This window comes from Passer montanus, unplaced genomic scaffold (assembly GCF_014805655.1).
Source record: "Passer montanus isolate IOZ18808 unplaced genomic scaffold, ASM1480565v1 scaffold9, whole genome shotgun sequence".
Taxonomy (NCBI): Eukaryota; Metazoa; Chordata; class Aves; order Passeriformes; family Passeridae; genus Passer; species Passer montanus.
The window spans coordinates 15,791,780-15,819,532 of record NW_024374367.1 but is presented as its reverse complement, the minus strand read 5'-3'; the positions used below and the strand labels follow the sequence as shown (position 1 = coordinate 15,819,532).

The following is a 27,753-nucleotide window of genomic DNA, read 5'->3' as shown; positions in this document are numbered from 1 at the left end:
GAGCGGCGGGGCCGGGCCGGGCGGGGGCCCAGCCAGCTGAGGGGCCGGGCCGGGCCGTGGGGCGGCCCGCGTGGAGCACGGCCTCCTCCGGGATAACGGAGCAGCCGGGGAACTGCCGTGGGGAAAGTGAAATTAAATTATGGGTGGGTGGGCCGATAGAAACTGGCCTTGGGTGCTGCTTGTGGCCCCACCTCGCTCCTCCCTCACGGGAAGAGCAGGAAAGCATGAGGGAATTAATCTCCATTTGCCCCTGTTGTGATGCTGGGGAGCTGCATCGGCGTGGCAAAGCCCCTGTGCAACAGGCAGGGTGGGAACTCGCCTCACAAATTGGAGAATAGTTGAAGAGCATGAATTGAATAATCCCCGTGGTGTTGGGGATGCATTTTGTGTGACAGACCTGAGCAGTTCACGGTGGGTCTGGAGGGTGAAAAAGGCCTCTGACCCTTCATGCAGCTGGCAGCTCCAGCAGTGGGTAATGAAAGCTAATTACTGCTGTTTAAGTTATGCTCACAACATAACCTGATGCTGCTCAGCTAGAAAACATCTTTACTGGCAGTGAAAAGAGAGAACTGGCCTCTGCATCACCCACAAACAGGTTCATTTATTTATTATGGTTTTAGAACTGGGGAGGCAGCAAGAGTTAATTTTGTACAAGGTTTTTAGCCCAGTGAGCTCTGAGCTGGCTTGGAAACCTCCTCAGGGAGCTGCTCCAGCTCCCGAGGGTGGAAGGGAGCTTGGGAGGGAGGACGTGGTGCAACTTTGCACCACGCTGTCATTTCCTAAGTCCTGAAAAATGTAAGCAAATTTATCCTGCAGCCCTTTTATGGAGTCAGTTCCAGACTGCCTGTAAGAGCTCGGATTCTTCTCAGTGCAGGAAGTTAGGAGGACACAGGCAGCTTCAGATGGGGGCAGTCTGAAGGAGAAGTGTTTGTAGTGTTTTTTATGGGGCACTTGCAAGCTGTGTGAATTGTAGGTGTGGCTGGGAGAGCTCTGCAGTGGAGAAGAAACAGAAATGGGATGAGTGAGGTGGTGCAAATGCTCATTCCCCTGCCCTGGAGAGGCAGGAGAGGTGCTGGGAGCTGCTGTGGGTTCATTTTCTGCTCCTTTGCTGCCCTGGCAGTGGTGTAACTGCAGAAATAAGAGTGTGACATAGGAGACACATGTTTCTCCTCCTGAGAGCACCAGCATGACCCAGACTTCATGTGAAAAATGGGGATTTGTCCCCAGTTGCAGTTCTGCTTGCTGTTTCCCCACATGGGCTGGGCAAAATGCTGCTTCAAAACCACCTGCAGAGGTGAGGAGCAGTGTTGGGAGCTCCCCATGTGTGGAGACACGAGCCTTGACTCCATTTTCAGAAGGCTGGTTTATTATCTTATGATACATATTATATTAAAATACTACATTAAAATGATATTAAAATAACAGAGAGAAAAGATTGATCAGATAGGAAGAACAAGAATAGAATGCATAACAAAATCTTGTGACTGCTCACAGCCTCAGCACAGGTGAAAATGACATCAAGTGAAAACAATCCACATGGAGCAATGAAAAATGAACCTGTTGCATTCCACAGCAGCAGATAGTTGTTGTTTAATTCCTTTCCTGAGGCTCCTCAGCTTCCCAGGAGGGAAAAACCCTGGCAAAGGATTTTTTATAAAATGCCATAGCTGCAGAGCAGGAGAGTGAAGGCAGCAGGGGCTCCCCGTGCCACCCTGGGGCTTTGCTGTGCAGATGGTGCTGATCCCAGGAGGGGTGTTCACCATGGGCACCCAGGAGCCTCAGATCCAGCAGGATGGAGAGGGCCCTGCCCGCAGAGTGCACCTTGGCAGCTTCTACATGGACCAGTACGAGGTCAGCAACCTGGACTTCGAGAGCTTTGTCAACTCCACGGGCTACGTCACCGAGGTGAGGCACCAGGGCTCCTCCCAGCTGGGACCATCCCAGCTGGAAACCAGCCTGGCCTTTTGGGGTGTCACAGCACTCGTTTGGGATTTGCACGCTCCAGTGTTTCTGGGGAGGTGGTGGGGAGAAGGAATTGTCTGGCCCTGCTGTCCTGGCTGGAAGGGCAGTGGGGTTTTTGTTGTTGTTGTGTTTAATAATTGCCAGCTGAGCCTGGTGAGGCCAGCAGGTCCTACAGGGGGTTTTGGGGTGGTTTGCTTGGGTTTTTTTTTTTTTGATATTTGGGTCCTGGAGCTCTTTGTAGCAGGTTAGATTTTCCTTGGTTTAGAAAATCCCGGGGAAGGGATGTAACAGACTGAGATGGCCAGGGCCTCTGCAGGCTGGCCCAGCACAGCTCTGTGCTCTGCCAGAGAGCCTCAGGAGGAGACAGCAGCAGCTGCAGTGCAGTGCTGTGCCTGTTCCTGGGAACAGTGCAACAGGAACATGCTGAGGTGCCTCCCAGGAAGGGCCCCTGTGCCTGAAGCTCAGATCCCTCCTGGCAGTGACTGTTCTAGCAGCTGTGACAAACCTGCCAGCCCTGCAGGAGAGGAGCCTGGGTGAGGAGCAGCTCTCAGAGGAGGCACTTTGCTGAATCCACTGCATGAGCTGGGCCTCATTTGGAAGGCACGATCCTCTGGTTGGATGAAGAGCTTCTTTTGTCTGCTATTTCTGTTTCTTAGCTCCATAATTATGAAAAAAAAAAGGGGAGGTTTAACTATGTTGAGTTGGAACAAAACTTGCCTGCTGCAAACAGCTTCTGGGATGAGCACGTGTGTGGTGGGCTCAGTGTGGAATCACAGAATATCCTCAGCTGGAAGAGGGCACAAGGATCATCAGGTCCAACCCCTGGCTCTGCACAGACACCCAGCAGTCCCACCCTGTGCCTGAGAGATATCCAAGTGTTCCTGGAGCCCTGGCAGGTAGAACTGCATCTGCTGCAGACCCCATGGCTCAGCTGGTGTCACTGAGTGCTCCACTTACACCTCCTCCCTTTTTTTCCTCTTGGTGTAATGTACTGTGATTGAGCAAAACTATTTGTATTATTTATTCTTTTGGATTGCTATAGTGCTAGATACAATGATTGAGTTACTTTTAACTCTTTATTGTTGTAGCAGCAATTTAAAACATGGTACTGGTGATGGTGGAGCAGTAAGTGACAAGGTTCAAGTCTTTTATTGTGCTTCCCAAAGGAAAAATAAGAGGAATGAAACATGGCCTTTCATATTAGACTGATGAGTGTAGCATTTGAAAGCAGTTGGGACAATCAGAACTGCATTTTTAATTAATAAAAGTAAAAACATGTGCAGAAGCTCAGGGAGCTGCCATCTGCCCAGTGGCTGCTGAACAAAAACAACATCCAGAGAAAAAAATCCCTTCTTTTCTGTTGCAAAACAGCTTCCTTGAAAGAGAACTCAAATTCATGGTGAATTTGTTTGGTCAAAGGTTGGACTTGATGGCCTTGGAGGGGTTTTCCACCTTAATGATTCTCTGAATTTTCTTATCCTTGATTAAATGAAGCTGTAAATGTTGAGTGTGGTTCCAAGAATAGCACTCCTTTGATGACATAATGCTTGAATCCTTTGTTCTTCCCACAGGCAGAGAAGTTTGGTGACTCTTTTGTGTTTGAGGGGCTGCTGAGCGAGGCAGTGAAGGCTGACATCCACCAAGCAGTGAGTAGCACAGCAGGGGAAGCTCCCTGAGCAATCCCTGGGCTCTGTTGGCAATCACAGCAGGAAAACTGAACTCTGATGTCCCCAAAGCCAGCTGCAAAAATGGGGATTGTGGAGAGGTGTTTGGCCAGGAATCATGGACTGAAGTGGGGAGGATTTGCAATCTGTTCTGTCCTTTTTCTTAAAAAAACAGTTAAAAACATCAATTCCTGATGAGCAGAAGTTGGTATCAACCCATTGTCTCTTTTTGCCCCCTACCTGAGAAGTTCAGACTGAGTCTGTAGATTCCTTATGTTGTGAATGGCTGGAGTTTATGATGTTTCCTCCTCTCTAGAGGATCCTGTGTTCATTTGCTGCTTTTCCAGCTCCCCTCATCCCCCTGGGCACCAATGATCCTGGGAGGGGCAGTGCTGACTCCTCTGGAGCTGATCCAGGTTTCCTGTGGAGTGAAAGTGAATATTGGTTTAAAAAGAAAGAAATTTCTGTAATAAATCTTCCTTTCCCTCCCTTCCCACTTTTTTTTTTGTTGTGAATATATTGCTGGCCCCTCCTCAGGCTTCATTTACCTCCTCCTTAGCAGGTCAGGTCCCCTTTGCAGCTCTTGGCAGATAAGCAGATTGTGTCCTGTCATCTCCTGGACGAGTTGATCTGCTCTGAGCACAGGTTTGGACAAAATCACCTCCTGAGTGGTTCCTGTCAGAACTATCCTCAGCTCTGAAGGGGCACAGTTTGCTTTTGGTTTCCAAGGGGCAGCCTGAGAGCTTTCAGGAAGCCCTGAGTGAGTGTGTGCTGGGAGGGACTGGCAGAGAACGTGGGATTTGGGTTCCTGCTGCCAGGGAAGGAAGATTACAAGTGCAGTTTGTAATCTTTTAATTCAGGACTAGCACTTGTGCACTGGGAGAGATAAGGCTAAATTGCAGTTCCCACCACCAGCATAACTGATGCTAAATCCATCCTTGGATTTGTTCTGCCTTCAGAAAAATAAAAACAAATACAAATAAAAAAATGAGTGGCTCCTCCCACCTTCCCAACAGTCAGTATTGGAGAAATTCTTTTTCCTGTGCAGTTCTGTGCTGCAGAAATCCCTGAATGAGTTTCTGTGTTTTAAAACAAACAAACAAACCCCAAGAATGCTGCTGTAAGCTCAGCCTTGGCAATTTTGTAAACACACAGTGTTGGGAGCCACTTTCCTGAGTGTGTCAGCCAAATTTGCAAGAGTTGGCTGCAGTGCTCACAGGACAAGTGTGATGCCAGGGGCCTGGGATGGAGCCCAAACTGGTCTTTTTTGGCTGCTGCTTTGTGAAGGTTTTCTGGAGCTGTTAAAAGTAAACTTGCTGTTAAAAGTCACCTTCTTCAATCATAAATATCAGTCAAAAAGCAGAAATAAAGTGTAAATATTGGTGTGTTACTGGCACTGCAAATCCCTCCAGCCAACCAGTGGGAGAGAGAGGATTGTGGTTTTCCTGTGCCTCAGTGGCTCAGGAGTGTTTTGACAAAGATTTTCTCCAGATGAAGCCCAGGGATGTGAAATGTAAATGTGAATATGGGGGAAGAGTAACAGGAATGTAAATTTTTAAAGCAGTATTTCACACACTGTGAAATAACTGGGAAAGGTGAAAGTGGAGGTTCCAAACTAAATAATTTAGAAATGATGAGCTGTGTGTCTGTTGGGGGTTCTGCTCTGTTTGGCCACTTTGTCTTCTCCAGTTCTTAAAGCAGATTTATCAGAGCCTCAAAGGCACTGGCTGAGGGCAGAGCTGGGGCTGCTGAGGAGTGCCCCAGCTGAGCTGCAGGGTGATTGTTGGAGCTCTGGGTGTGCCTTTCCTGGAGGTGAGGTGGGCTCCCAGATAGCCACTGACAGGAATGTGGGCTGGCCTCAGCCTCTGGAAGGGAAGCAGTAAAAAGGGGTGTAGCAGCCAAGGATCAATTGTTGCAGATTTCTGGGAACTTGGGTTTTAGTTTTGGCCTCCAAGTTTGTGGTGGTCATGTGGCTGAGGGAGGATTTAGTGCTGTGCCAGATGAGGGAGTTACTGATGGAACTGGGGAGGGCTCCTTCAAATGGAAAAGGATTTTGTGGGGTCAGGGGAGGGAAGGTCTTTTGAAGCTGAAATTATTTGTGTGGGCTTAAAAATTATGAGAGCTTCACATCTTAAATTCTTCATATGCAGCCTGGAGAGACCTTGGAGCCCATTCCAGGGCCTAAAGGAGCTCCAGAAAAGCTGGAAGAGGACTTTGGAAAGGGACAGGACAAGAAGAATGGCTCCCACTGCCAGAGGGCAGGGCTGGATGGGATATTGGGATGGAATTGTTCCCTGGCAGGGTGGGCAGGCCCTGGCACAGGGTCCCCAGAGCAGCTGTGGCTGCCCCTGGATCCCTGGCAGTGCCCAAGGCCAGGCTGGGCACTGGAGCTTGGTGACACCTGGGACAGTAGAAGGTGTCCATGGCCATGGGGGTGGGACTGGGTGGGCTTTGAGGTCCTTCCAACCCAAACCATTCCATAATTCCATTTCATTCTGAGGGGTTTGAGAGCCCTTGCCAATCCCTGCAGGAGTTTGCTGCCCAGGTACCATGGAAAAGGGAACCAGGATGGCACAGCAGGAGTGCAGCCTCAGTCTTTGCTCAGAGTAGTGGGGACGTTGTTATTCTTGGTTTGTGGAGGGCAGAAAAATTAATTTTTGCTTCAACACCAGATAAATTCTGCACTGAAGAGGCTGCGAGCATACAAATGTGTGCTGCCTTTGTCTGTGAGGGTATGGAATTTTGGTCTGCAATGCAATGGAGTTGGCTCACTGGCAGCTCAAGCCAGCCCTGAGTTCTGGCCAGCCCAGAGCTGTGGGATGCTGCTTTCATCCCTGTTTGTCTGGAAATCTCTGCAGTGGCCTGCAGCTGTGCAATTTGCCAGTTTCACAATAACCCCAAATGGAAACATTCTGCATTTCAGCTGAACATGCCAGGCTGCTGCTGGGAGCAGCCCTGGCTGCAGGTGGGCCAGCAGTGCCAGTGTGGGCAGGGTGAGCTGTTCTGCAGCCCCCAGTGCTTCAGCTGCTCCCTGCAGGGAGCTGCAAGATGGAGCTGTTGAAGTGTTCCTCTGTGGGTTTTTGTGCTCTACTCCCACTGCTGGGATAAAGAAGGATGTGCTGGAATTCTCCCTGGGAATTGCCAGGAACATCAGCCTGTGTTATCAGAGCTGCAGTTTGAAGCAGGGCATGCTTTGTGCCTCAGGATAAATCCGTGCACGTCTCCTCTCCTTACAGCTCCTGTGCATTTGGTTAGTGGAAAAAATGACCAGTTGGAGTGCAGATTTAGATGTTGGCTGGAAATCAGACTTCCAGAGGTGTCTGCCTTCACCAGGAATATCAGTTCCTCAAAAGAAGCTTCTTCTGATTCCAAAACTTGCACTTAATGAATCTGACTGGATTTTAGCATCACGTATTTGTGGTTATTTTTCTTGGAGGATGGACAGGGCTGTGAAGTTTTACACTGTCTGAAGTTCAGTGACCTTTCCTTATGCAAAGAAAAAATCCCTTCCTAAAAGTGCTTGTTTCCAATCAAGTCTGAAATATTTTTTTGCAGTTGATGACTTACAAAGTAAAATTAAATATCTTTTAAAGCTGCTGCCTTTCCTCGGTGTGCAGTTTCAAACTGCTGTAAAATACGGATTTTAAGGCAGAGAATATTCAATATTAAACAAACCCCCTTGTTCCTTCCCTTTCTGAGCTCATGAGGGAGGCCAGTAACATTAGAAATAAAGAGTGAGAACAGATTCTTCTGTAATTAGAGCTTTGGGGGAGCTGGGACTTTTAATTGATAGAATAAATAGCATGGGAATTGCAGGAGCTGGCACAACCAGGTATTCACAGACTCCTGGAAGGAGATGCTCTAGTCCAGCCCCTGATGCAGGTGTGAGCTGCCTGCTGGACAAATCCTCTGCTCACTGTGAGTTTGGGTTTGTGTGTGGCAGGACTTCCCCATCCTGGCTCAGCCCTTGGCCATAATTACAGCAGGTTTGTTTTCTGTGGGGACAATGCAGTGGATCCCTTGCACAGTAATTATTTTTATTTCTTCAACTTCTCACCCTACTAAAAATATTCCATTTTCTGTCTACCTCTTTCCTCAGTAGTTCATTAATCAGTGCTCAAGGTTTAGGATCTGGCTTAGAAGAGGAAGAGCTGTCAGAGATTTATGTGTATGTGCCTGACATGAATAAAATAAAGCCTCATCCAAAAATTATGTTCTTTACTGAATAACAAATTTTTCCTCACGTCCTACCAATGCTAACAAGATCCTTTTGCATTTTAAAGATGTACAGTGCTCAACACCATCTGATTGAAACAAGTGGTAACCTATTAAGTCAGCTTCTGAACTGGAGTGGTTTTTTAAGAATCCACCACTTAATAAATGATTCTTCAAGTGGTTTCCAGACTTTCACTCAAAATCTCTTTTCACACAGTTAATTCTGAAGTTCTTGCCCTGCAGTCACTTTTGGTTTTTTCCAGCTGTTTATTCTGTCTGGTGTAAGGCTTTTAAAATATTTTATTAAAATAGCATTGGAATGCTGTAGCACAAAAAAAGCTGATGTTTGGTGCTGTATGACTGGACAGCAGCACGAATTTGTCATCATCCTGTGGGCCTGCCTTAAGGTTCAAATCCACAGCTTTGTTATTTCAGGGACTTGCTACTTGATGGAAATGTCGGAGCCCGAGCCAAGATGAGCTCCTCTGTTGAGTTTATTTTTGGTAAATTTTCGGATACATAAATCTGATTTGAATTTGAGATTTGCTCCTCAAGTGGGGGTTGTTTTTCTCTCAAACGTGTCACAGGTTAGTGCAAGAATAATAAATGCTTTTATGGCTTTGGGGTGGTTTTTAGGGTACTCCCCTACTGCAGCAACAGGGTGATGCTGACAAGGAAAGTCACTTGGTGATGTTCCCCACTCTACTTTTCTTTTCTACTTGGATTTAGGAAGGAATTTTCTTCAAGCTAATTGTGAAGTAGTTAAAAAAAACTTGACATTGTGAGGTAATGGAGCAATTAAAGTTAGGCTGTCCCAGCCCACTTGGAAAGGAAAATGGAATAGTTGGGAGGAGAGTTTTGGGCTGTTAGTGGGAGCTCAGGCTCCAGCTCTGCAAATTGCTCCACCCAGAGCAAAGCTCGTGGGCTGGAATTAATTGTTCAAGCTCTTCCCAGAGTTAGCACTCTGGGCTTTCTTTCCACAGCTCTCTGGGTCTGCAAGAAGCAGAACAGGGAGTTCTTAAGGTTTAATCCTGGAGGGGAGAGCAGGATAATCCCCTTTTCCAGCTGGGTCAGACCAAACCAAGCCTCTGGTTTGCTCTGGGAACGTTCCCCTGGGCACCAGGGTGTAAGGATTGCAGGGCAGGTGAGGGTAACCTGGCACAGGTGACATGCTGCAAGAATTAACCAGAAGGAGGGGGATTGTCCTCTGAGTCAGGATCTGTTCAGCAGCATCTGCTGCTACTGGGACAGCAGGAATCTGTTGCCAGTGCACAGAACATGCTTTGGAGGGAAGCAGAACGTGAAGTGTTATGGAAGTAACTAAGCTGATTATTGGCAAGGGAGGACTTGGCTGTATTAACTGTGATGTTGTAATAGCTCAGTCTAATTAGCTCTTCTGCTAATTAGATTTAGAGCAATTAAAAGCTTTAAAGACTTGTGAGAAGTTCTGGGAGAGAACTGTGGAGTTCAGGTAGGAGATTTCTGGAGGGTGTGTTCAGTGGAGCCAGGGGCTGCCTTAGATGAGTCTCCAGGTAATTCCTGCAGGTTCTCCGCCTGCTATCCCTGTCCCAGCACTGGATGTGCTGGCTCTGGGTGCTCTGCAGAGCCTGGCAGCCATTTGGTGCTCAGCTCAGCAGAGCCACAGCCGGGAGCTGTGCACACGCAGTGCTTTCCTGTGGAGAGACATTTTTCTTGGGTTAAAATAAACCAGCCTGATTGAAAGCATCTGCTTTTTCTTTTGCATCACAAAAATGTTTTCCAAAATTAAAGTTGTCTAAAGTGTAAATCTTTGCAGTCTCCTGCGGAGATGTTTTTATCCAAAACCCAGCAGTTTAATTTACAAAAATATGTTGTACTTAGAAACTGTCGAAATCTTTCTTGTGATCTTGCAGATTTTAGCTTTAGCAAGTGGTTCTGCTGCTCTTTTATTTTCCTTAAATAGCTGTAAAATGCTAATTTTGGATTTCTGTCCTATTTTCAGTGTAGTTTAAAGGTCAAACCTCAGTATGGGAAAGGAACTGGTTAAATGGGACTCACTTTATGCCTCTTGACTGTTGTATCAGTTTAGCAGCCCCATCACTCTGAAGCTTCAGTGCTGGGAGAGTTGAGCAGAGTGTCTGCAGGAAGGGCTCATTTTGGGGTTTGAATGCTCAGTAACAGAGCTGTAATCCCTGTGAGAGATCAGCTGTTTCTCGTGCTTTTTGCCAAGGGTGGTGGCTCTGCTTGGGGTGAGGATGTCCTTTGTCAGACACCGAGCCAGAACTGGGGTTGGTGTTGTTGGCTGATGTTCTTGTCGTGCTGGGGAGGGCAGCGAGGGTCTGTGAGAGCTGTCATGGCCTGGGGGTCCCACTGAGGGGGACAGCAGAGGACACAGTCAGGCTGCTGGGAGCATCTTTGTTTCTTTGTGCCTGCCACTCAGCTGTTCCCTTTGGAAGGGAGGGTGTCCACTCTGTGTGTGAGCACCTTCCCAGCCTGGAGCAGCCCTGCAGCCTCCTCAGGCATTTCACAGCCCTTCCCCAGGGCTCTCCAAAGCTCTGGGCTCTGCAGCTGTGCTGGAGCAGCAGCTCTGCAGCTTTGGTCCGGGATTGCTGTTGATTTCCAGGGAGCTTTTCAATACCCAGATGTGCTGTAGGCAAAATCTGTGTGTGCTGAGAGGGAAAGGCTGTCAGGGAGTGCCAGCACAGCCTGATGAGGCTCTAAACCCAGGATAATGTGTGTTTGGGCACTTGCTACTGAAATCTCCACCTGAGTGATTTGATGTGCAGCTTGGACCAGAGTTTCCTGGACAATCTCTGTGTGCCGTGGATAATCTTCTGTCCCACACACGTGTAATTGCACGTTCTGTTGAAGGATGCAGCTTCCCCCTAGAAGCTGCTGTTAAAATTGTTTGACCAGACTGATTCTAGGTCTCCTCAACACCAGCTTGCAGTGACTTTTTGGACTTTGCTCTGAAGGTTTGGTGAGTTAAAGGGTAACGTTCTTGGCACCTTTCCTACCTCTGTGAATTAACATTTGACAAAGGCAGTCTAGGACTAACCAGCCTCTGGCTTGTTTACCTCCTAAAGCATTCCAGGCTTATTTTCTCTGATTTTTGTTTTTTATAGACATTATCTCTGTAATAGGAGTATTTTGGAAGCTGCTGGAATAAACCCACAGTTGATGGGTGGCATAAATGTTCCTTTCTTTGCCTCAGTGAAGGCCCCATCATTCAAATAAGTATTTCTAAGTGAATATGAATCAGAACAGTTAAGCATTCCTTTGAAGCAAGCCTTATAGAAGAAATCCCTAAAGAATGTCTTCCAGGAAAAGTTCCTTGGCGTTGAAGCACCAAATTTGGGATTTCTAGTTTGAGAGAACTGCTCAGTGCCTGCATTGCTACAGATGATTTTGGCTGGGTGATGTTTCCCAGCAAACCAGCTGGGAAAAAAAAAAAAAAAAGAGAAAGGCTTCATGCTTCACTTCCCTTGTGTGGTTCTTCTGTCTCCACCTTCTGGAAGCTGAGAGCAAATAATTTAAAATCAGCTGAGTGGGTTAATGACCTGGAAAGCAAATGTGTTGCAAGATGAGTGTTTGACCCCCAGCTAAAGGGCATCATTGGGGGGTTATTTCAGTGATGTCAAAACACTGAGGCCAGGGAGCAAACAATAAAGGTGAAAATGCTCTTTAGGCCAAAATCTTTTTTTTTTTTCCCTCTCTGAAGATGGTATCAGACTGAAGTCAGGCAGGGATTATTTCAGTGATGTCAAAACACTGAGGCCAGGGAGCAAATAATAAAGGTGAAAATGCTCTTTAAGCCAAAATCATATTTTTTTTTCCTCTCTGAAGATTGTATCAGACTGAAGTCAGGCAGGGGCTGAAATTCACACAGGCACAAACTGGTTTGGGTTGGTTGGGATTCTGATTTTTCAGAAAATCTCTTAGCTGGGAACTGAAGTGTCCTTCCCTGCTGCTCTTGTCCTTTTTCAGGTGGCAGCTGCTCCCTGGTGGTTGCCTGTGAAAGGAGCCAGCTGGAGGCACCCTGAGGGCCCTGACTCCAACATCTCCAGCAGGTGAGCCATGAGCACCCATTCCATCAGAAACCACAGGGAATAATATCCCTGTGGCTCCCACCAGGAATGGGCTGCAGGAAAGGCCTTTTATTCAGTCACCTGTTGGCTGCTGCTGCTTCTGGGACTGTTCTCCCACCTCTGATGAGTTGCATGCAGAATTCCATGGTGAGTGATGGAGAGCACAAAGGTCTGTCAGGACGTGCTGATTGAGCCTCAGTGTTTGCTGTTCATTTCTGTGTGCCAGCAGGGGAGCACAGCAGATCTCCCCAGGGGCACCAGCTCCACACCTGGGTTTGGACAGGAGGAATCAATCCTCACTGTGTGAGAGGAGGAATCAATCCACACTCCAGGAGTCTGGGCAGTGTGGACTCTTCCATGTGGCATTTGGAAGCCTCCTTCTCAGGCAACAGAATTCTGAGGAGTTTTGTGCATTTTTCACTGTATTCTGACTGTGTGAAAAATCAGTTGTGACTACATAGAACCTCTGAATACTTTGGAAAACTCTGCTTTTTCTTACAGTTAGTGCCACGCTTTGCTTGCACAAACCCTGAAACTTGCTGATCCTTGTCTTCATACAATTGCTTTCCATTCTGAAGTGGGATGAATTTTAGGCCTAGCAAATCAAATTGCTGTCTTCATTTGGGACCTCTAACATTGCAGCTGCTCCTCTGACTAGGAAGGTGTCAATGAAGTTGGCACTTCATCAGCTAGTGAAAGTTTCTGACAGCATTTTGAAATCAAATCAGACTCTCTAGCCTAGATCTAGTAGGTTTTTGAGTCCTCTAAGGACAGGACTTTGTTAGTGCACCATCATCTGATGGCTGAAGTGCTCAGTAACGAGTTATCTGCTCTCCAAGGGCAAGGAAAGAATTATCTGAGGCAAAAATAGAGATAATAGCTGGAGGCATTGTTAGGGGGAGCCAGGAATTGAGGTCAGAGCCAGCAGACAGGAGCTGGAAACCTGCCATGAAATTCTGGGCTGGCACAGCTGCTGGGAACCTGCCACGTGGAAGTGGCCCCAGGCTTCACAGGGATACACTGGATTCTTAAATGGGGCAGGAAGAGAAGTTGATAGGAAGTTCCTGTCTCTCCTGGACCCTCAGCTCTGGGAGCATCTTGGTCTGTTGGAGGCTTGGATGGGGAGGATCCTTCTGCAAGAATGGCTGGGCATTTTTTTGTATCTTTTTCTGGAGAAAGAGACAAGGATTTTAATGTCAGTCCTGGAACCAAACCCCATTAAAGACAGGAGCTCTTGTGTAAACTGTGGACTGCTTAAAGCACCCAAGGAAAATCACTTCCCAGCTCAATTTCTGCAGTTCAGTTTCCTGGACAGGGTGCTGCAAAAGCTGAGAGAGTTGGTAAGACTCTTCCTCATGTCACCTCTCCCTCAAAGCCCCACAGCTGACAGCAGGGACAGGACCCAGAGCAGGAGAGGAGCCACAGGGGAGGCAAGAACAGTCACCATTCAATTGCCATGTGCATTTCCCTGTTGAGAATCCTGCCTTGTGGCTGAGATGGCCCTTGCCAGGCTGCTTTGATGCCAGATGCCCTGTGCCAGGCTGGTTTGGCTGTGGTGATGCTGCAGGTTTTCAGTGCTTTCCTTTGGCTCTGCAAACACCCAGGTTCCCCCAGAGGGCAGGGTATGGACAGTCCTGGGTGCTGCACTTGAGGAACCACAACCCATAAATAACTGGAGAGCTGGAGGTGGCAGCAACACCAGACAAACAGAAGTTAATTATTTTCTCCTCCTGTTTCCCTCTGATGGCTGCATTTCCCTTCCAGCATTTTTTTCCTTAAGTAACTTTCCTGTAAAGTCACCTGGTGCAGCTGTAACGTGTCAGTCCTGGGTGTCACACTGTGCCTGGTGCCCTGAGGAGCCTGTCCTGCTCATTTTGTTCCCAGAATGGACCATCCAGTCCTTCATGTTTCCTGGAATGATGCCGTGGCCTTCTGCACGTGGGCAGGGAAGCGGCTGCCGACGGAGGCTGAGTGGGAGTACAGCTGCAGAGGGGGCCTGGAAAACAGGTACAGTCCAGGGGAGCTGGGCTTGGCAGGGGTTTGTTACCCCCAGAACCACTCTGCAGCCAGGCTGGGAGAGCTGGGGGGGCTCACCTGGAGAGGAGAAGCTCCAGGGCCTGAAGGGGCTCCAGGAGAGGGGCTGGGGACAAGGGATGGAGGGACAGGACACAGGGAATGGCTTTAAACTTAAGGAGGGGAGGTTTAGATGGAGTATTAGGAAAAAGGTATTTATTGCAAGGGTGGGCAGGCCAGGGATGGAGGCAGCTGGATCCCTGGCAGTGCCCAAGGCCAGGTTGGACACTGGGGCTGGAGCAGCCTGGGACAGTGGGAGGTGTCCCTGCCATGGCAGGGTGGCACTGGATGGGATTTAAGGTCTCTCCCAACCCAAACCAGTCTGGGATTCTATATAACTGACTTTTAATTAACAGCTTTATTTGACAGCTGCTCTGTTTGTCTTTCCTCAGGCTTTTCCCATGGGGCAACAAACTGCAGCCCAAAGGGCAGCACTATGCCAATATCTGGCAGGGAGAATTCCCCACCAACAACACAGCAGAGGATGGCTACAAGGGGACTGCACCTGTAAGTGTGTCTCAAAGACAAGCCAGCATGTGGAAATGATCTTAATCTTCCTAAAATAAGGTCTGTCTTCAGGAGGATGAGCCATGGCTGTTTTCTATCCCTGTGCTCTTTCATTTTAGATTTTAAGTTACATTAAATTTCACTGCAGGCTTGAGCATTATCAAGGGACTCTTTTAGAAGCTAATTGAAAAGTAAAGATTACTTTCATTTTAACTTCTAGTTCCTCTCAAACTGACCTCTTTTTCCCCCTCCCAGTCAGTTTGTAGTCAGAAGTTGAAATACTTTGTGCCTGTGCTTGTGGCCTCACAGTTTTGTGAACTCAAAAATCACACAATAATTTAAAAGAAATTAAACTTCCCTTTTGGGGAAAGGTTGAGCCTGTCTAGTATAACAACCAGAGTGGAATTTTAAAGACAATCAAGAATGTGAATGAATTATTTAATGGTAGCTAAGTAAATCCAGAAGTTTCATCAGAAGAGGAGTCTGCAGAGGCAGGAGCTGGCAGCCACCTTGGCTTTTCCTTGGTGGGAGGGGAATCTGGGAGCTGTGAGTGTGCCAGGTGTGTCTGCTGCTCAAACAGTGCCTCTCTGGAGAGGCTCAGGCTCCAAAAGCAGCGAGGGGATGCTGTGTGACACTGGAGCAGGTGCTGGGGACACCGAGGTGAGCACGTCCATCCTGCTTGGTTTTCATGCAGCATGTACAGGTGTTCCAGGTCTGCACTGCTGCTCTGGTGCCTGCCTTTGGGGCTCCTCCAGGTGCCCCTGGAGCAGAGTGCTGTGAGGATTGCAGCCCTTTTGGGGTGTTACAGAGCTCTGTTCCCTGTCCTGTGCAGGTCTCTGCCTTTCCCCCCAATGCTTACGGCCTCTACAACATGGTGGGCAACGCCTGGGAGTGGACATCAGACTGGTGGGCTGTGCTCCACTCCCCCCAGGAGCTCCACAACCCTGTGAGTGTTTGCTTGGCACACCTCCAGAACCCCCTCTGGGACAGGGTCTCCTTGCTGTGCTGTGCTGTGCTGCTGGGGTGGGGGATTGGGAGCATCACAGCACAGCTCACCCATGCTGCAGTTGCAGTGCTCTGGTGCAGTTTTGGTGTTTGGTTAGTTCTTCACACCTGGTTAGCCATTGGACACTTCCAAACTGGCTGCCTATTACAGAAATCAAGAATTTGTGCAATGACTTCTTTAAAAAAAAGGAAGGATTTTAGTTCACTTGTGTTGCTACAAGCTGTACTTATTTTCCCCTCCCTCCAAACCACCATAAATTATCTTTCTGGCTTCTGGTAGCTTGTTTTGAACTGAACATGTGATAAAACTGAGGTTTAGGAGAAGTCACCAGGCTCTGAGAGGTGAATCTTTGTTTTCCTTTGTGGCAGGCAGATGGAGGTTCCTGCAGGTTCAGATGTGTGGGGTCACTGATGCTCTGTCTCAGCAGATTCCAGTTCCAGTGTTAGATCTGCTCCTCTCCCATATCCAGGATGAGTAAATCCCATAATTCTGAATATGACAAGTAAGGCCACGTAGTTTGTCACTCAAAGCCCCACCAAATACAGTGATTTTTATTTGCTAACAACTTACAAAGCACTTTCAGGTTTATTTTTACTCCTGGTAATTACTTGTGAAGGCAAGACAATCAATTATGGAGCCCCCCAACAATCTGTGTGCAGAATTCCATCCATTCCTTGTAGCCCATCCTCAGCATAGCTCATATCTTTCCAGTGTTAGAAAGCTGCTTTGCAGATTTTGTGTGTTAAACTAAATATGTTAAAAATCTTTGCCTGAGCTCTGACCCTCTGGAAGAATTCAGAGTCTTTTCAGCCCAGAGAACACATCCTATATTTAGGTTACACTGCCTTGTGCTCTGCAGAGACTGAAGAGCTGGGCTCTGATAGATCTGGTGCTAATCAGTTCTCATGTCTCAGAAGGTAACTGCAGCCTGGCTATTTTGGGACACCTTTTCACAGGAGGAGATGCAGTTTCTTTACCCATTTAACCAGAAAAACCCTTTGGAATTCACTTTGAAGTGCTCTGCCTCAGACACCGGATTCTGACAATCAGTTTGCATATGAAAAACCCCTGAAAGCCTCATTGTTAACACCTAGTTTTTAAATATTCCTCAAGTGTCTGGGTTTAAAACTTCAGCAAAGTCTTGGAGTTGAACAGAGCAAAATTCACAGGATAGTTGTTCCCCACCATCACCTTAATCCAGCAGGGAAGTTTTCCTGCCTTGGCATCATCAACACCAGAATGTCTCAAATAAATAATTACAATGAAGGTGCCTCACTGCAGTCACAGAATCCCAGAAGGGTTGGGGTTGGAAGGACCTCAAAGCCACCCAGGGCCACCCCTGCCATGGCAGGGACACCTCCCACTGTCCCAGCCCCAGTGTCCAGCCTGGCCCTGGGCACTGCCAGGGATCCAGGGGCAGCCACAGCTGCTCTGGGCACCTGTGCCAGGGCTGCCCACCCTCACAGGGAACAATTTCCTCCCTAAAAATGTAACTGATCCTTTAGCAGAGAGAGCCAAGTGTGTGTGTGAGGTACAATCAACCACAGTCCCATCAGGGGTTATTTTGTGGTGACTTCTGGCTCTGATTTTTTCTGTATGAGCTGCAGTTCTCTGTTTGAAAATTGATTTCTCTCCAGACAGAGTAACCATGTGGCTGTGCACTGCAAATCACCATGCACCATCAGAAAGAGTTTGTTTGATATAATCAAAGAAATACAACTTTATTTTCATTGACAAAAAAAACCAAACACTTCTGGGATTTTTTAGTAACTTTTCAAAGAACAATCCTACTTTTATGAGCTTTGATAATGGAATGCAGAAGCACTTATGTAATCAGACTGGAATATGGCTGTTTCAGTATTCTAGTACAGAATAACCTTGTTAATTTACAGTAAACTCTGGGGTTTAAATCTGGGATCAAAGTCTGGACAGCTGTGGCCCTTTGCACCAATGTCCTTCCCCTTCAGTACCAGCTGGTGCACTTCTCCAGGTCAGGCCATAAAACAGTGGTGTTGGATAGAACAGAGATCTGCTGGTTTTAATCAAATGTGACCTTAATTGCTGGGCTGTGATTAGCTTTTAGTGAGGGGAAGCACAGCCAAGGCAGTTTCCCTCATCTATCAGTGGGATCTATGCACAAGCAAATATTAACACTGCAAATGCTGCTGCTGATGTCTCTTGATTTTCTGATTTTCTGATATCTTTCCCAGTTGTTGTATGATAAACTCTTTACCTTCAGTGATTTGAAATAGGAGAATGATGTTTTATAATGGATCAGATTTATGGAGGACACTACAGCAGATTTCTGCAGGTGAGGTGTTTCAGGGCTGTAATCCTCCTTCAGAGGCAAGTCAGTGGGGTCAATTTAAGTTGGTTTTTGGTTATCAAATAACCTTTGATGCTCAGTTTCGGCCTGGTGGAAGATCTTTGTAGTTAATAAAAAGATGCACCCCTGAGCCTTTGGCTCACACACTGCTCAGTACAGGTCAGCCCTTTGTAACTGCTGACACATGACAGATTTAGGGCTTTTTAACCCTAACCAAAAATGTTCCTCTTCCTTTATAAAAATGTCTTTAGAGCCAGTTGCACAGATTGCTGCTCAGCCCTGCAGCATTTAGGGGAAATCCTGCTCCACAGCCCCATTGTTCTGCTTTGTCTTGTTCCCATGGAACTTTTTTTAGGTCAGTTTTCTCCTGGCTTCCCTTGAAATGAGATTACCAGGCTGGGTGATGACTGCTGGCTTATCTCAGAGCAGGGACTGTGCCTGCCCGTGCAGGTGTTGTGGGGACACTTTCCAGAGGCTGTGGGGAGCACCCAGCCTTGGAAGGAGCGGATGCTGCCTCAGGGTGTGGCTTTCCTGGAGGATTTGTGTGCCTTTAAATGCCAAATTCTTTTTCACACGTATAAATTTTGGCAGTAAACATAAAGCTGCTGCAGTTTGTGTGGTGGACTCTCACACAAAGCAGTCAAACTCAGGGGGTGCAGGCAGGAGCTTCTGGAGCACCAACATCAACTCTCAAGGTTTTCTGAGTCCCTGGCATTTATGTTCAGTTACAAATGCTCTTCTGGGGTAGATTCTTCTAGAACATCACCCCTGGTAATGCAGACCTGGTGGGAGACAACTGTAGCCCTTGAGACAGGGTAGGAGAGTGGGATCCATGGCAGGTGTGACCAGGGTGGTCACTGAGGAAAGCAGGAGCTCATTTCCTTCCTGGGAAAATCCTTTTTAGGAACCCCCCTGTTACCAGGCATTATCAGTGGGCAGCACCTAGGATGATAAATATTTAGCACAGCTCCTGTCACCTGCAAACCCTGTAGGGCAGAATTATTTCAAGCTGTCTGCTTCAGACACCACTGACTGGAATGTTTGTGATTGCTCCTTCCCCATCCCCTTACTCCTGTAACCAGCAGTTGTTCCCTGAGCACTGACCAGTGTCCTCCCTCCCCAGCAAGGGCCGTCCTCGGGCACGGACAGAGTGAAGAAGGGTGGATCCTACATGTGCCATAAGGTAACGTGCTCTTCTCGTGTTCCTCTTCCCTCTGAAAGCACTTCACCATGATCCTCTGACAGTTTCCTGCAGCCTGGATGCTTTGGGTTTCATGGGATTTATGAAGAGCAACACCTGATGTTCCTAAGGACCTCTTTTTGGTTAGCATGGAGTTAAAACAAGTTTTTAAATCAGTAGGAGTTTTAGATGCAGTACTTAAAATTGATGTAGGCTTCTAATGGTGTTTTCATGATAGAACTTGAGTGATACTTGCAGAGTGGAAAGTATGGATATGACTTTGTTTTTTTAAGTTTTAGAATGGCTTTTGATCCAGAAAGGATATGGAGCTCTGAGTAACCTGGTCTAGGGAAAGATGTTCCTGCCCAGGGCAGGGGGTTGGGACTGGATAAGCTTTAAGGGCCCTTCAGTCCCAAATCCTTTTACAATTCCACGGTTCAGTGATATCAGGTGTTTGCAGAGGTGGCTGAGGGATGAAGTGTTTGTTGGTAGCAGACCTGAAAATCCTTCAGAACTGGCAGGATGTCACCACAGAGTGATGGCTGTTCATGACACAAAACAGTGTTTTAAACTCTGCTCATGCAGTGCTTAAGAGCCCTCATTGTACATCTCCTGTTTCATTAAAGCTGTCCTGTTCTTCCCTTGCAAAGCCTGTGGCTGGCAAATCACTCTCATAATTAGATTAAATTTTCTACAGTGAGATCCCATTTTGTACACTGATTTCCTTCTTAGGTGAAATCAATGTCAGATGTTAATTAGCAGTTTTGATTAAATTAACACTGGAATAGGCTCTTCAGTGATGAATAACATGACCCATTTTGAAGGTTTGTGAAGATTCTAGTCTGCCCTAGTCTTTTTTTGTAGGTGATAAAACTAGGCTGTGTATCAAGACAAAGCCACTGACTGCTGTTAGTACAAGGGCCCTTTATTAGGTGCCTGACATCAGCTCAGACTGATTTTTGCTGGTGCTCTTCTCCCTCTCAGAGCTGACAGAGCCTGAAGCTGCACCTTTTTACATCCCATCCCAAAAGTCTGGCACCTCATTCAGGGAAATGTTCAGTACCTGTCCATTCCAGTGGGGCCTTAGCACATGGATACACAGCTCAGCCTCTGAGGGAGCGAATGTAGTTTTGGCTTTTTCCCAGAGCAGGGGAGATTCTTGGCTGACCCTTTATCAGACCCTTTGCCACTCAGTCCAGTTTTTGTGTCAGCTGGAGGCTGTGTAGGATTCCCTCACTTCTAACGCAGTGATTTCCATCCGTGGCTCTTCTCCCTCTCAGAGCTGACAGAGCCTGAAGCTGCACCTTTTTACATCCCATCCCAAAACTCTGGCACCTCATTCTAGAAAATGTACCTGTACATTCCAGTGGGGTCTTAGCACATGGATACACAGCTCAGCCTCTGAGGGGAAGCTGAATGGTGGTTTTGGCCTTTTCCCAGAGCAGGGGAGATTCTTGGCTGACCCTTTATCAGACCCTTTGCCACTCAGTCCAGTTTCTGTGTCAGCTGGAGGGTGGGTAGGATTCCCTCCTCTCTAACGCAGTGATTTCCATCTGTGGCACTTCATTGATCTGTCCCACATTTGCTGTATTAATCTAACTAACTAATCTGTCCATCTAACACACTGTTTCCTGAGGGGCTGTGCTAAGAAGTTCCTTTTCTGTGTTGCTGTGCAGTCCTACTGCTACAGGTACCGCTGTGCAGCCCGGAGCCAGAACACCCCCGACAGCTCCGCGTCCAACCTGGGCTTCCGCTGCGCCGGGGCCGCGCCGGGGCCGCGCTGAGCCCCGCTCCCGGGGCACGGCTGCCAGGGAGGGCTGGCTGCCACCCCGGGGAGCAAACGTGAGCAGCAGTGCCCCTTGCTGATGGCACGCAATGGAAAAACCTTGCTGCGAGTTCCTGCTGAGGGAGGAAAAACCAGCATGAGAAAAACCACGCTCTCGAGAGCGCTTGGAGAGCCTTTGTGTTCATGAGCAATCTGGCCTGGGTGTTTTGGATTCAGCTGGAACAAAACTGAGCAGAAACATGCCAATCATGGTTTCAAAGATTACTTAATCCCAGAATTAGGCTGGAAAAAACCTCCAGAATTCTTTAGTTCAGCCCTTGACTGATCACCACCCTGTCAACTACAACAGCTCCTCTTTAGAGAGGATCTTTATGAATTAATTTTATTTATTTAATCATGGTTTCAAAGGTTACTTAATCCCAGAATTAGGCTGGAAAAAACCTCCAGAATTCTTTAGTTCAGCCCTTGACTGATCACCACCCTGTCAACTACAACAGCTCCTCTTTAGAGAGGATCTTTATGAATTAGTTTTATTTATGTAGAGCTTCTACACTCAAATGCAATAAGCAAAGACTTTATAAACTTCTAGACAGCTTTAAAAGAAATTCTAGGCAGTTAGGAAATTCTAGGCAGCTTTGAGAGACAATGAAGGAGTGAAGAATGAGGGCTGGGAGATGACAGCTCTCCCCACAGGCAGCTTGCCCTTTGTTACATTCCACTTGCAGTGAAAATCATGTCCAGAAATGGGCTTCTCCTGGGGAGATATTTGCTGCTCTTTAGGAAGTGCCTTCTGCAGCTGACAGAGATGATCCTCAGGGTGATGATCATTAGAAATCTTGTACATATTTGAATAAAATATCAAGCATTTGTTTATACCAAAGACTTTTATTGATGGAAAAACACAATTTCCTTTGAATTGCTTGGTCATAGTGTAGGCTTATTTTAGGGACTTGGAAAATGCAGTACTGGCCTCATTAGAAACTGAAGCTAATGAATGATTCCACTTGAATAAAAGACATGGAAGTGATGGCAGATGGAACTGTGAGCCCTAAGACCTAACAGGGTAAATTTCTAAACTGTTTTGTTGAAAATAAAATTCCTTACTGAAAAGAAGAGGAATTTTAGCAGGTGAGAAGGGAAACGGGAGCAATTGAAAACAACCTCATTTTGGGATCTGAATGTGATGGTGGATTAACAAAAGCCCTGCCATGATGCTGGTCCTTGCCAGCGTTGTCTTTGCTGTAGAAAATTGGGTTTGAGTTTAAAGCAAATCCATCACCTGGCAGCTCCTGCAGTGGTTTCATGTTGAAACGATGACCCAGGAGAATGCCTGGGCAGCCCTTCACCAAACACCAGCCTCCAGGGGGGTCCAGGTAAGCCCAGCAAGCAGAAAAATTATCCCAGGACACAGCATGGCATGGCACAATACTGAGATATTGACAATCATTATTGCACTCAGAGAAGAGAGGAGGAGGGAGGATGAAAGGAAGCTCAGAGCCTTTGGAGCTGTTTGACTGGAATCATTGTGGACGAGCACACTGAGCTGTGAGGGGCAGGCTGGGGCTCTGAAGCTGAAAGGACTCGAAGGAGAAGGTGAGCAGAAATTCAGCAGATACAACAAGGCATCTATTTTTTTTTCCTAGGTTCTTGACAGGGAATTTTTTTTGTAAGATTTTGGTGCACTCCCCCAGGCAGCTGCAGTGCCGAGGCATGGTGGAGTACAGTGCTGTATGGAAAAGGGCCATTAACAACTGTCAGGATGGTTTAGAACTCAATTAACAATAATTTTGTTTGTGCAAGGCCCTCAGTGTGGCTGTTTGGAGCAGTCCAGCACTGTTCCTGTTCTGAGCTGGAAGTTTGCTCCAAGCAGATAACTGGGATCAGGTCACTCCCAGGAGCTGCAGCGCTGGCGTGGGCTGAGGGCTCACATTGCAGGGACAGAGGGCTCAGCTGTGCTCCTGCTCTAGGGCTGAGATCAAGGACCAGATACTGCTCAAGGTGGTTGGATTTTATTTAATCTGCACTTCCTTAACTACTCAGAACCATGCCAAGTGCAAACTCATAACAGGAAGGTAACAAAGTGTGCTGTCATCCTGAAAGCGAGGAGTGCAGATGCTGTAATGCTCATCTTGAAACTTTTCTCAGGAGGGAAAGAGGAACTGGATTGGATCATCTGCTCCCAGCCCTGTGGCCTGAAAGTGGCTGGCATGATGCCTTTCAGGGAGAAAACCAGACAAAACTCTTCTGCCCGAGAGGTCTTGCAGTCCAGGCTGCCCTGGAATCCTGTGCACTCCAAGGTATGGGATCCAGGGAGTTTCCTTCCTGTAACAAGGACTGAAGTTAAAGTCTACTCAGCCTGTGAACTACTTCTGACAGCAGCTGAAATCCTTTGGAAGGTTCTGCACTGACAGAATGACCCTTAATGACTAATCCTAAGAGAAATCACCTGGTAATGTTTGTCTTAACATAAACCCACAGCTGTGTCTGAACCCCAGCAGCAGCAGGAAGGCACTTACATGGGAGAGGTTAACACTGCATCTTTCAAGGAAGCAAACATAAACACCAAGTAGGATTTTGTTTAGTAAATAGCTAAATGTCCTTTATCCCTGGTCAGTATCAGGTTAATCAGATGGTTTGGGTTGGAAGGGACCTTAAAGCTCATCTCGTTCCAACCCCCCTCTCCAGAGCAGGGGACCTTCAGCTCATGCAGAGCTGTAGCCTTGAATTATTCTGATTGTATTTCAACAGGAAAGTGGATCTCCCAAATACTAAATATCATTACTGCTCCTGGAGAGCAGACAGGATTACAGAGAGCTCCCAGTTTTTAGCTGTTTGCCTGGATTCCTCGTGAAGGAGCATACTGAGCTGGGAGTGACAGCTCAGTCCTTCAGTGGCACCAGTCTTGGAGGCCCAAATCAAAGTTGGCTGTAATTTAAAAATGAAGTTACTGATCACCTGCAGAACAGCTGATCCCCATGAGAGGTACTCCCTTGTGTGTGTTATGTCAAAGGGTATGGAAACAGGTGAGGATCCAACTGTCCAGAGTGAATAATTGAGGGTTTGTGCTGCTGACGGCACAGAGTGACACCAATGAAAAACTGCATTGCAGTTTGTCCATCTTAAGTATCAAAACCAGCCTAGGTGAAGCTATCTTAACTTGATCTTTGCAGAAAGGAAGTGGAGGAAGATGCAGTTAGAGAATGTGCCCAGGTGGCAGTGCAGGCCTGGGGGAAGGAGGTGCTCAGAAAAGCCCTGCACAGCTGTTAGAGGCAGACAGGGATGATGCAAAGTTGGAATGACCTTCTCCCTGTGCTGGGAAAGGCCAGGCCTTCTTAATGCTGCCTGGCCCTGGAGTAGTGAAAACATGGATCAGCTAGCAGCTGAAAGAACCCTCGTGCATCTGTCAGCTGTTCAGCACAAAACACAAATGTGTTGCTGTTCAGATGCACTTCTGCATTTCTCCTTTCAGTCAGCTGTCAGCACCATCCTGCTGCAAGCTGCAGGGGCTGCATTTGCTTCCTGAGCAGGTTCTGAGTGCTGGGAGTAACAGATGTGCTGCTTGTTGGGATTGCAGAGGTCTGATGGAGCAGCCTCGAGGCTGAGGTGATGAGAAAAGAGGGGATGTGGTGCTCCTCAGAGACTGCTGTCCTGCACCACTTCAGCAAAGCTAAATGGGAGTGAAGCAGCCAGTCAGTCAGAGCTGCTTTGGGCATGGCACTGCAACTGGAGAAGGGACACACCAAGTACTAAAGCTATGCTTTCCTTTTTATATCCATAATTAGTAGTTACTATGCTTTGTGGAACAAAAAAACCCCAGCAAATAATTTAAAAACAATAATTTAATGGATTTTAAGAACCCAATACCCTTCTTGCAACAGTCATGGTTCATGGTGTTATTTTCTTGTGCCACTGTCAGTGACTTTCCTTGCTTTTATCACATCCTGTCCATGTACAAGTGCCAAAGGTACAAATTCTTTCTGAAGGGTACAAACTGAGAGAGCTGCTTTAACATACAGCAAGCTGTCAGAGGAAAACCAGACAGAAACACCAGGCCTGGCTTAGTCACTGATTTTGGAACATCTTAAACCTCCAATAATCCTTTGTAGTATCCACCTTGAAAAGGTTTTTCCATAAAATTAGTTGTCAAAACCATGTCTCTCTGCTGCTCCTCAAACCCCACATGCTTCCTTGTTGGAACAGAATGAGTTTAACTGCTGGAGAAAACAGTATTTTTAGGTGTGTTGAAGGCTGAAAGGCTATGGAGAACTCGCTGGTGTGGAGAAGAGGGAGCTGTCCCAAGGCAAGAAGGAAGCACACGTGCGGGAGCCACAGTAGCAAGGTTTCCTCAGGCTGTTCCCTTCCTCCAGAGGTTTGTCTTCTCTGCTGGCTCCTGGGAAATTATAGCATCTTCCGGAGTAATCATATGAAAGTTCCTCTCCAGCAGAAATATCAACAGCTGCAAAAAGCGCCAGTTTGGGCACCATGGAGTCCACCCTGACCGGCACCATGAAGAGGTTGGGCTCGCACGAGTGGTTCAGGAACCTGCCCACGTTCCCCACGCGCGTGGGGTCCACGAAGGTCTCCATCACCCTGCCGTCGTGCAGGTGCTCCCTCACGGCAATGATGTAGTTTGGCTCCTGGGGGCCCTGGGCCTGGATTCTCCTGCGAGCCTCGGCAGAGCCCAGCACCTCCCCAGCGTACTCGCAGACGAAGCTGCCCCTGGGGATGGGCTGCAGCGCGCGCACGCCCCAGCCCTTGCTGCGCGTGCGGAACACCTGCAGCCGCAGCCGCAGCCCCCGCTGCACCAGCCGGTTGTGGCAGCCCTCCCCGCAGCAGCACAGGCTGTTGCACTCGAACACGGGGCTGGAGAAGGGCTGCTCCTGCAGCTCGGCCAGCCGCAGGCCCTGGCTGCTGTAGTTGTGGCCGCGGCTCAGGCAGGGGCAGGCGGGAGCGCGGCAGGAGCTGCTGCGGCAGGCGCAGCCCGGGAAGGTGACTGCAGTGGGGTCGAGCTCTGCGTCCGCTCCGGCCACGCTCTCAGGGCTGTACTGCAGAGAGAACAGCGTCAGGCACAGCCCTGGCACCAGCACTGCTTCAAACCACAGCCATACTGACATTTACAGCTCCACACAGCTGATCCCAGGACAAAAATCAGGAACGCTTTGGTTTTCTGTAAACTTCCAACTCAAACTTGTCTGAGTGTTTAAAAGAATACAAATCAGATATTCCATATAGACCAAAAACCAACTGACACTCTCATTAGGGCCTGAATTTCTGAAAATAGCCCCCTGGCCACAAAAAATGCTTAGCAGAAAAAAAATAAGTCTCATTATTCTCTATGATGTACAATTTCCACTTATAGATATACTAAAGATATTTATTTATGGATGTATTTATTTTCGGAATTGTCAAGGTATTCTTATTCTCCCCACACTTCAAAATGCTCAATAAGTTACTTCTAAGGTTAATCTACAGCTCTTCAAGCCACAGAATTTGAAACACACAATTATGTTGAAAATTAAGATACTTTCAATTTATCTCTCCCAATTTGTTGTGTTCACACTTGCTCCTAATTCCGGTAGAAAATCAGGTCCTCAAAATTACACGGATGCCCCCAGCAGGTGAATGGTTATAGAACCACGGAGTGATGGAAAACAGAACCCGATGGAAACTGCTACATTTGGAAAGCAAGGTCCAGGGGCAGCCACGGGGAGTTTCCACTCCCTCCTCAGCATTCAGCTTTATTTAGAAGCCTGGAGGATGTGCTAGCACTAAATATTACATTTCACAGCAGCTCGTACCTGGCAGTTCTGGTTGTTGTGAAACATGACAGTGCATTTGCAAGTTTCTTTTTTTAACAAGCATCAGTTTCTCAGTCACTGGGCTTTAATCAAAAACCAAACTTAATGTTCCTCAACCACCTTTTCGGTAAAATACGAGCACACCACGCAATTCAGGGAGATTTGGCTCTACAGGGATCACAGCTTAATTTTTCCTCAAGATTTACTAGAAGCTTCTCCAACCTGGTTTGTATAGCCTCTCTAACACCACTGATGCAAATTCCTAGGCCTCCTAGAGTGACAGGACAAGCAGAAACATATACAGACTAAAAACCAGATTTAGATTCGATACTAGGGACAAACCCTTCCCTGTGAGGCTGGCGAGGCCCAGGCACGGGTTGGCCGGAGAAGCAGCGGCGTGCAAGGCCCGGCCGGAGGGGCCTGCAGAGGGAGGTGTCCCTGCAGAAGGAGGTGTCCCTGCGGAGGGAGGTGTCCCTGCCCCGGTGTCCCCGTCCCGGTACCTGGAAGGCCGGCGGGGCCTCCCCGGGCGGCCACAGCGCCACGGGCACGGCCTCGCTGCCGCCGCTCAGCTCCGCCATGCCGCGCCCCGCCCCCGCCGCCACGGCCCCGCGCCCATTGGCTGCGCGGCGGCGATGCCGCTCGCTGATTGGGTAGGAACTGATTGACAGCGCCGCGAGGGGGCGGGGCCGCGCTGTGAGGGAGCCGCCGCCCGGCCCGGCCGCGCTCCCGTTCCTCACAGGCCCGGTCCCATCCCGATCCCGATCCCGATCCCACCCCGGCTCAGGGGTGCAGGCGCCCTCGGCAGGGTACGGGGAAATGCCGTGGCACCAGCCCCGGTCCCTTTCTCCGTACCCGCGGCTGCGCCTCCCGCTCGCGCTGCGCTTCGTGCGAGGCGTGTGAAGCGCTCGCATCAATGCGCGGTATTAATCGCAAATCACCGGGTTGTGTTAATTCCTTAGGTGGCTATCGATCCTTCCTTATTTTGAAGGTGTTCTTTAATTTGGTTGTTTTTTTGTTTTTTTTTTGTTTGTTTGTTTTTGTTTTTAACAAAGTAATGTGTCTGATGAGCGGATGAGATTCCGAGCCCCCGTGCAGGGGAAGCTCACGCTCCTGTCCTGGGCATGGGAACAGCCACGGCCGTTGTCAAAAATAGGTTAGGAACTGTTATG

At 48.0% G+C, this 27,753-nt stretch overlaps 2 protein-coding genes across 4 annotated transcripts; one reads left to right on the top strand and one right to left on the bottom strand.

Moving 5' to 3' along the window:
* Positions 1 to 1,567: 1,567 nt before the first annotated feature.
* On the top strand, positions 1,568 to 21,071 carry SUMF1 (sulfatase modifying factor 1). Of its 3 annotated transcripts, XM_039734148.1 has the most exons (8): positions 1,572 to 1,905; positions 3,534 to 3,608; positions 11,808 to 11,890; positions 13,793 to 13,915; positions 14,374 to 14,488; positions 15,321 to 15,434; positions 18,944 to 19,003; positions 20,677 to 21,071. In XM_039734148.1, exons 1-8 carry the CDS (start codon positions 1,732 to 1,734, stop codon positions 20,782 to 20,784), a joined length of 852 nt encoding a protein of 283 aa, XP_039590082.1. In that variant the 5' UTR covers positions 1,572 to 1,731; the 3' UTR covers positions 20,785 to 21,071. The 3 variants fall into 3 exon arrangements, with proteins under 3 accessions (XP_039590083.1, XP_039590085.1, XP_039590082.1); XM_039734149.1 differs by lacking the exon at positions 15,321 to 15,434 and having other exon boundaries at positions 1,568 to 1,905; XM_039734151.1 differs by lacking the exons at positions 18,944 to 19,003; positions 20,677 to 21,071 and adding an exon at positions 19,042 to 20,638 and having other exon boundaries at positions 1,570 to 1,905.
* Positions 21,072 to 24,607: 3,536 nt separating this feature from the next.
* LOC120514056 (histone-lysine N-methyltransferase SETMAR) lies at positions 24,608 to 27,204 on the bottom strand. The gene is made up of 2 exons (XM_039734147.1): positions 27,085 to 27,204; positions 24,608 to 25,831 (listed from the first exon to the last, which is right to left on the bottom strand). Exons 1-2 carry the CDS (start codon positions 27,160 to 27,162, stop codon positions 25,043 to 25,045), a joined length of 867 nt encoding a protein of 288 aa, XP_039590081.1. The 5' UTR covers positions 27,163 to 27,204; the 3' UTR covers positions 24,608 to 25,042.
* Positions 27,205 to 27,753: the final 549 nt, after the last annotated feature.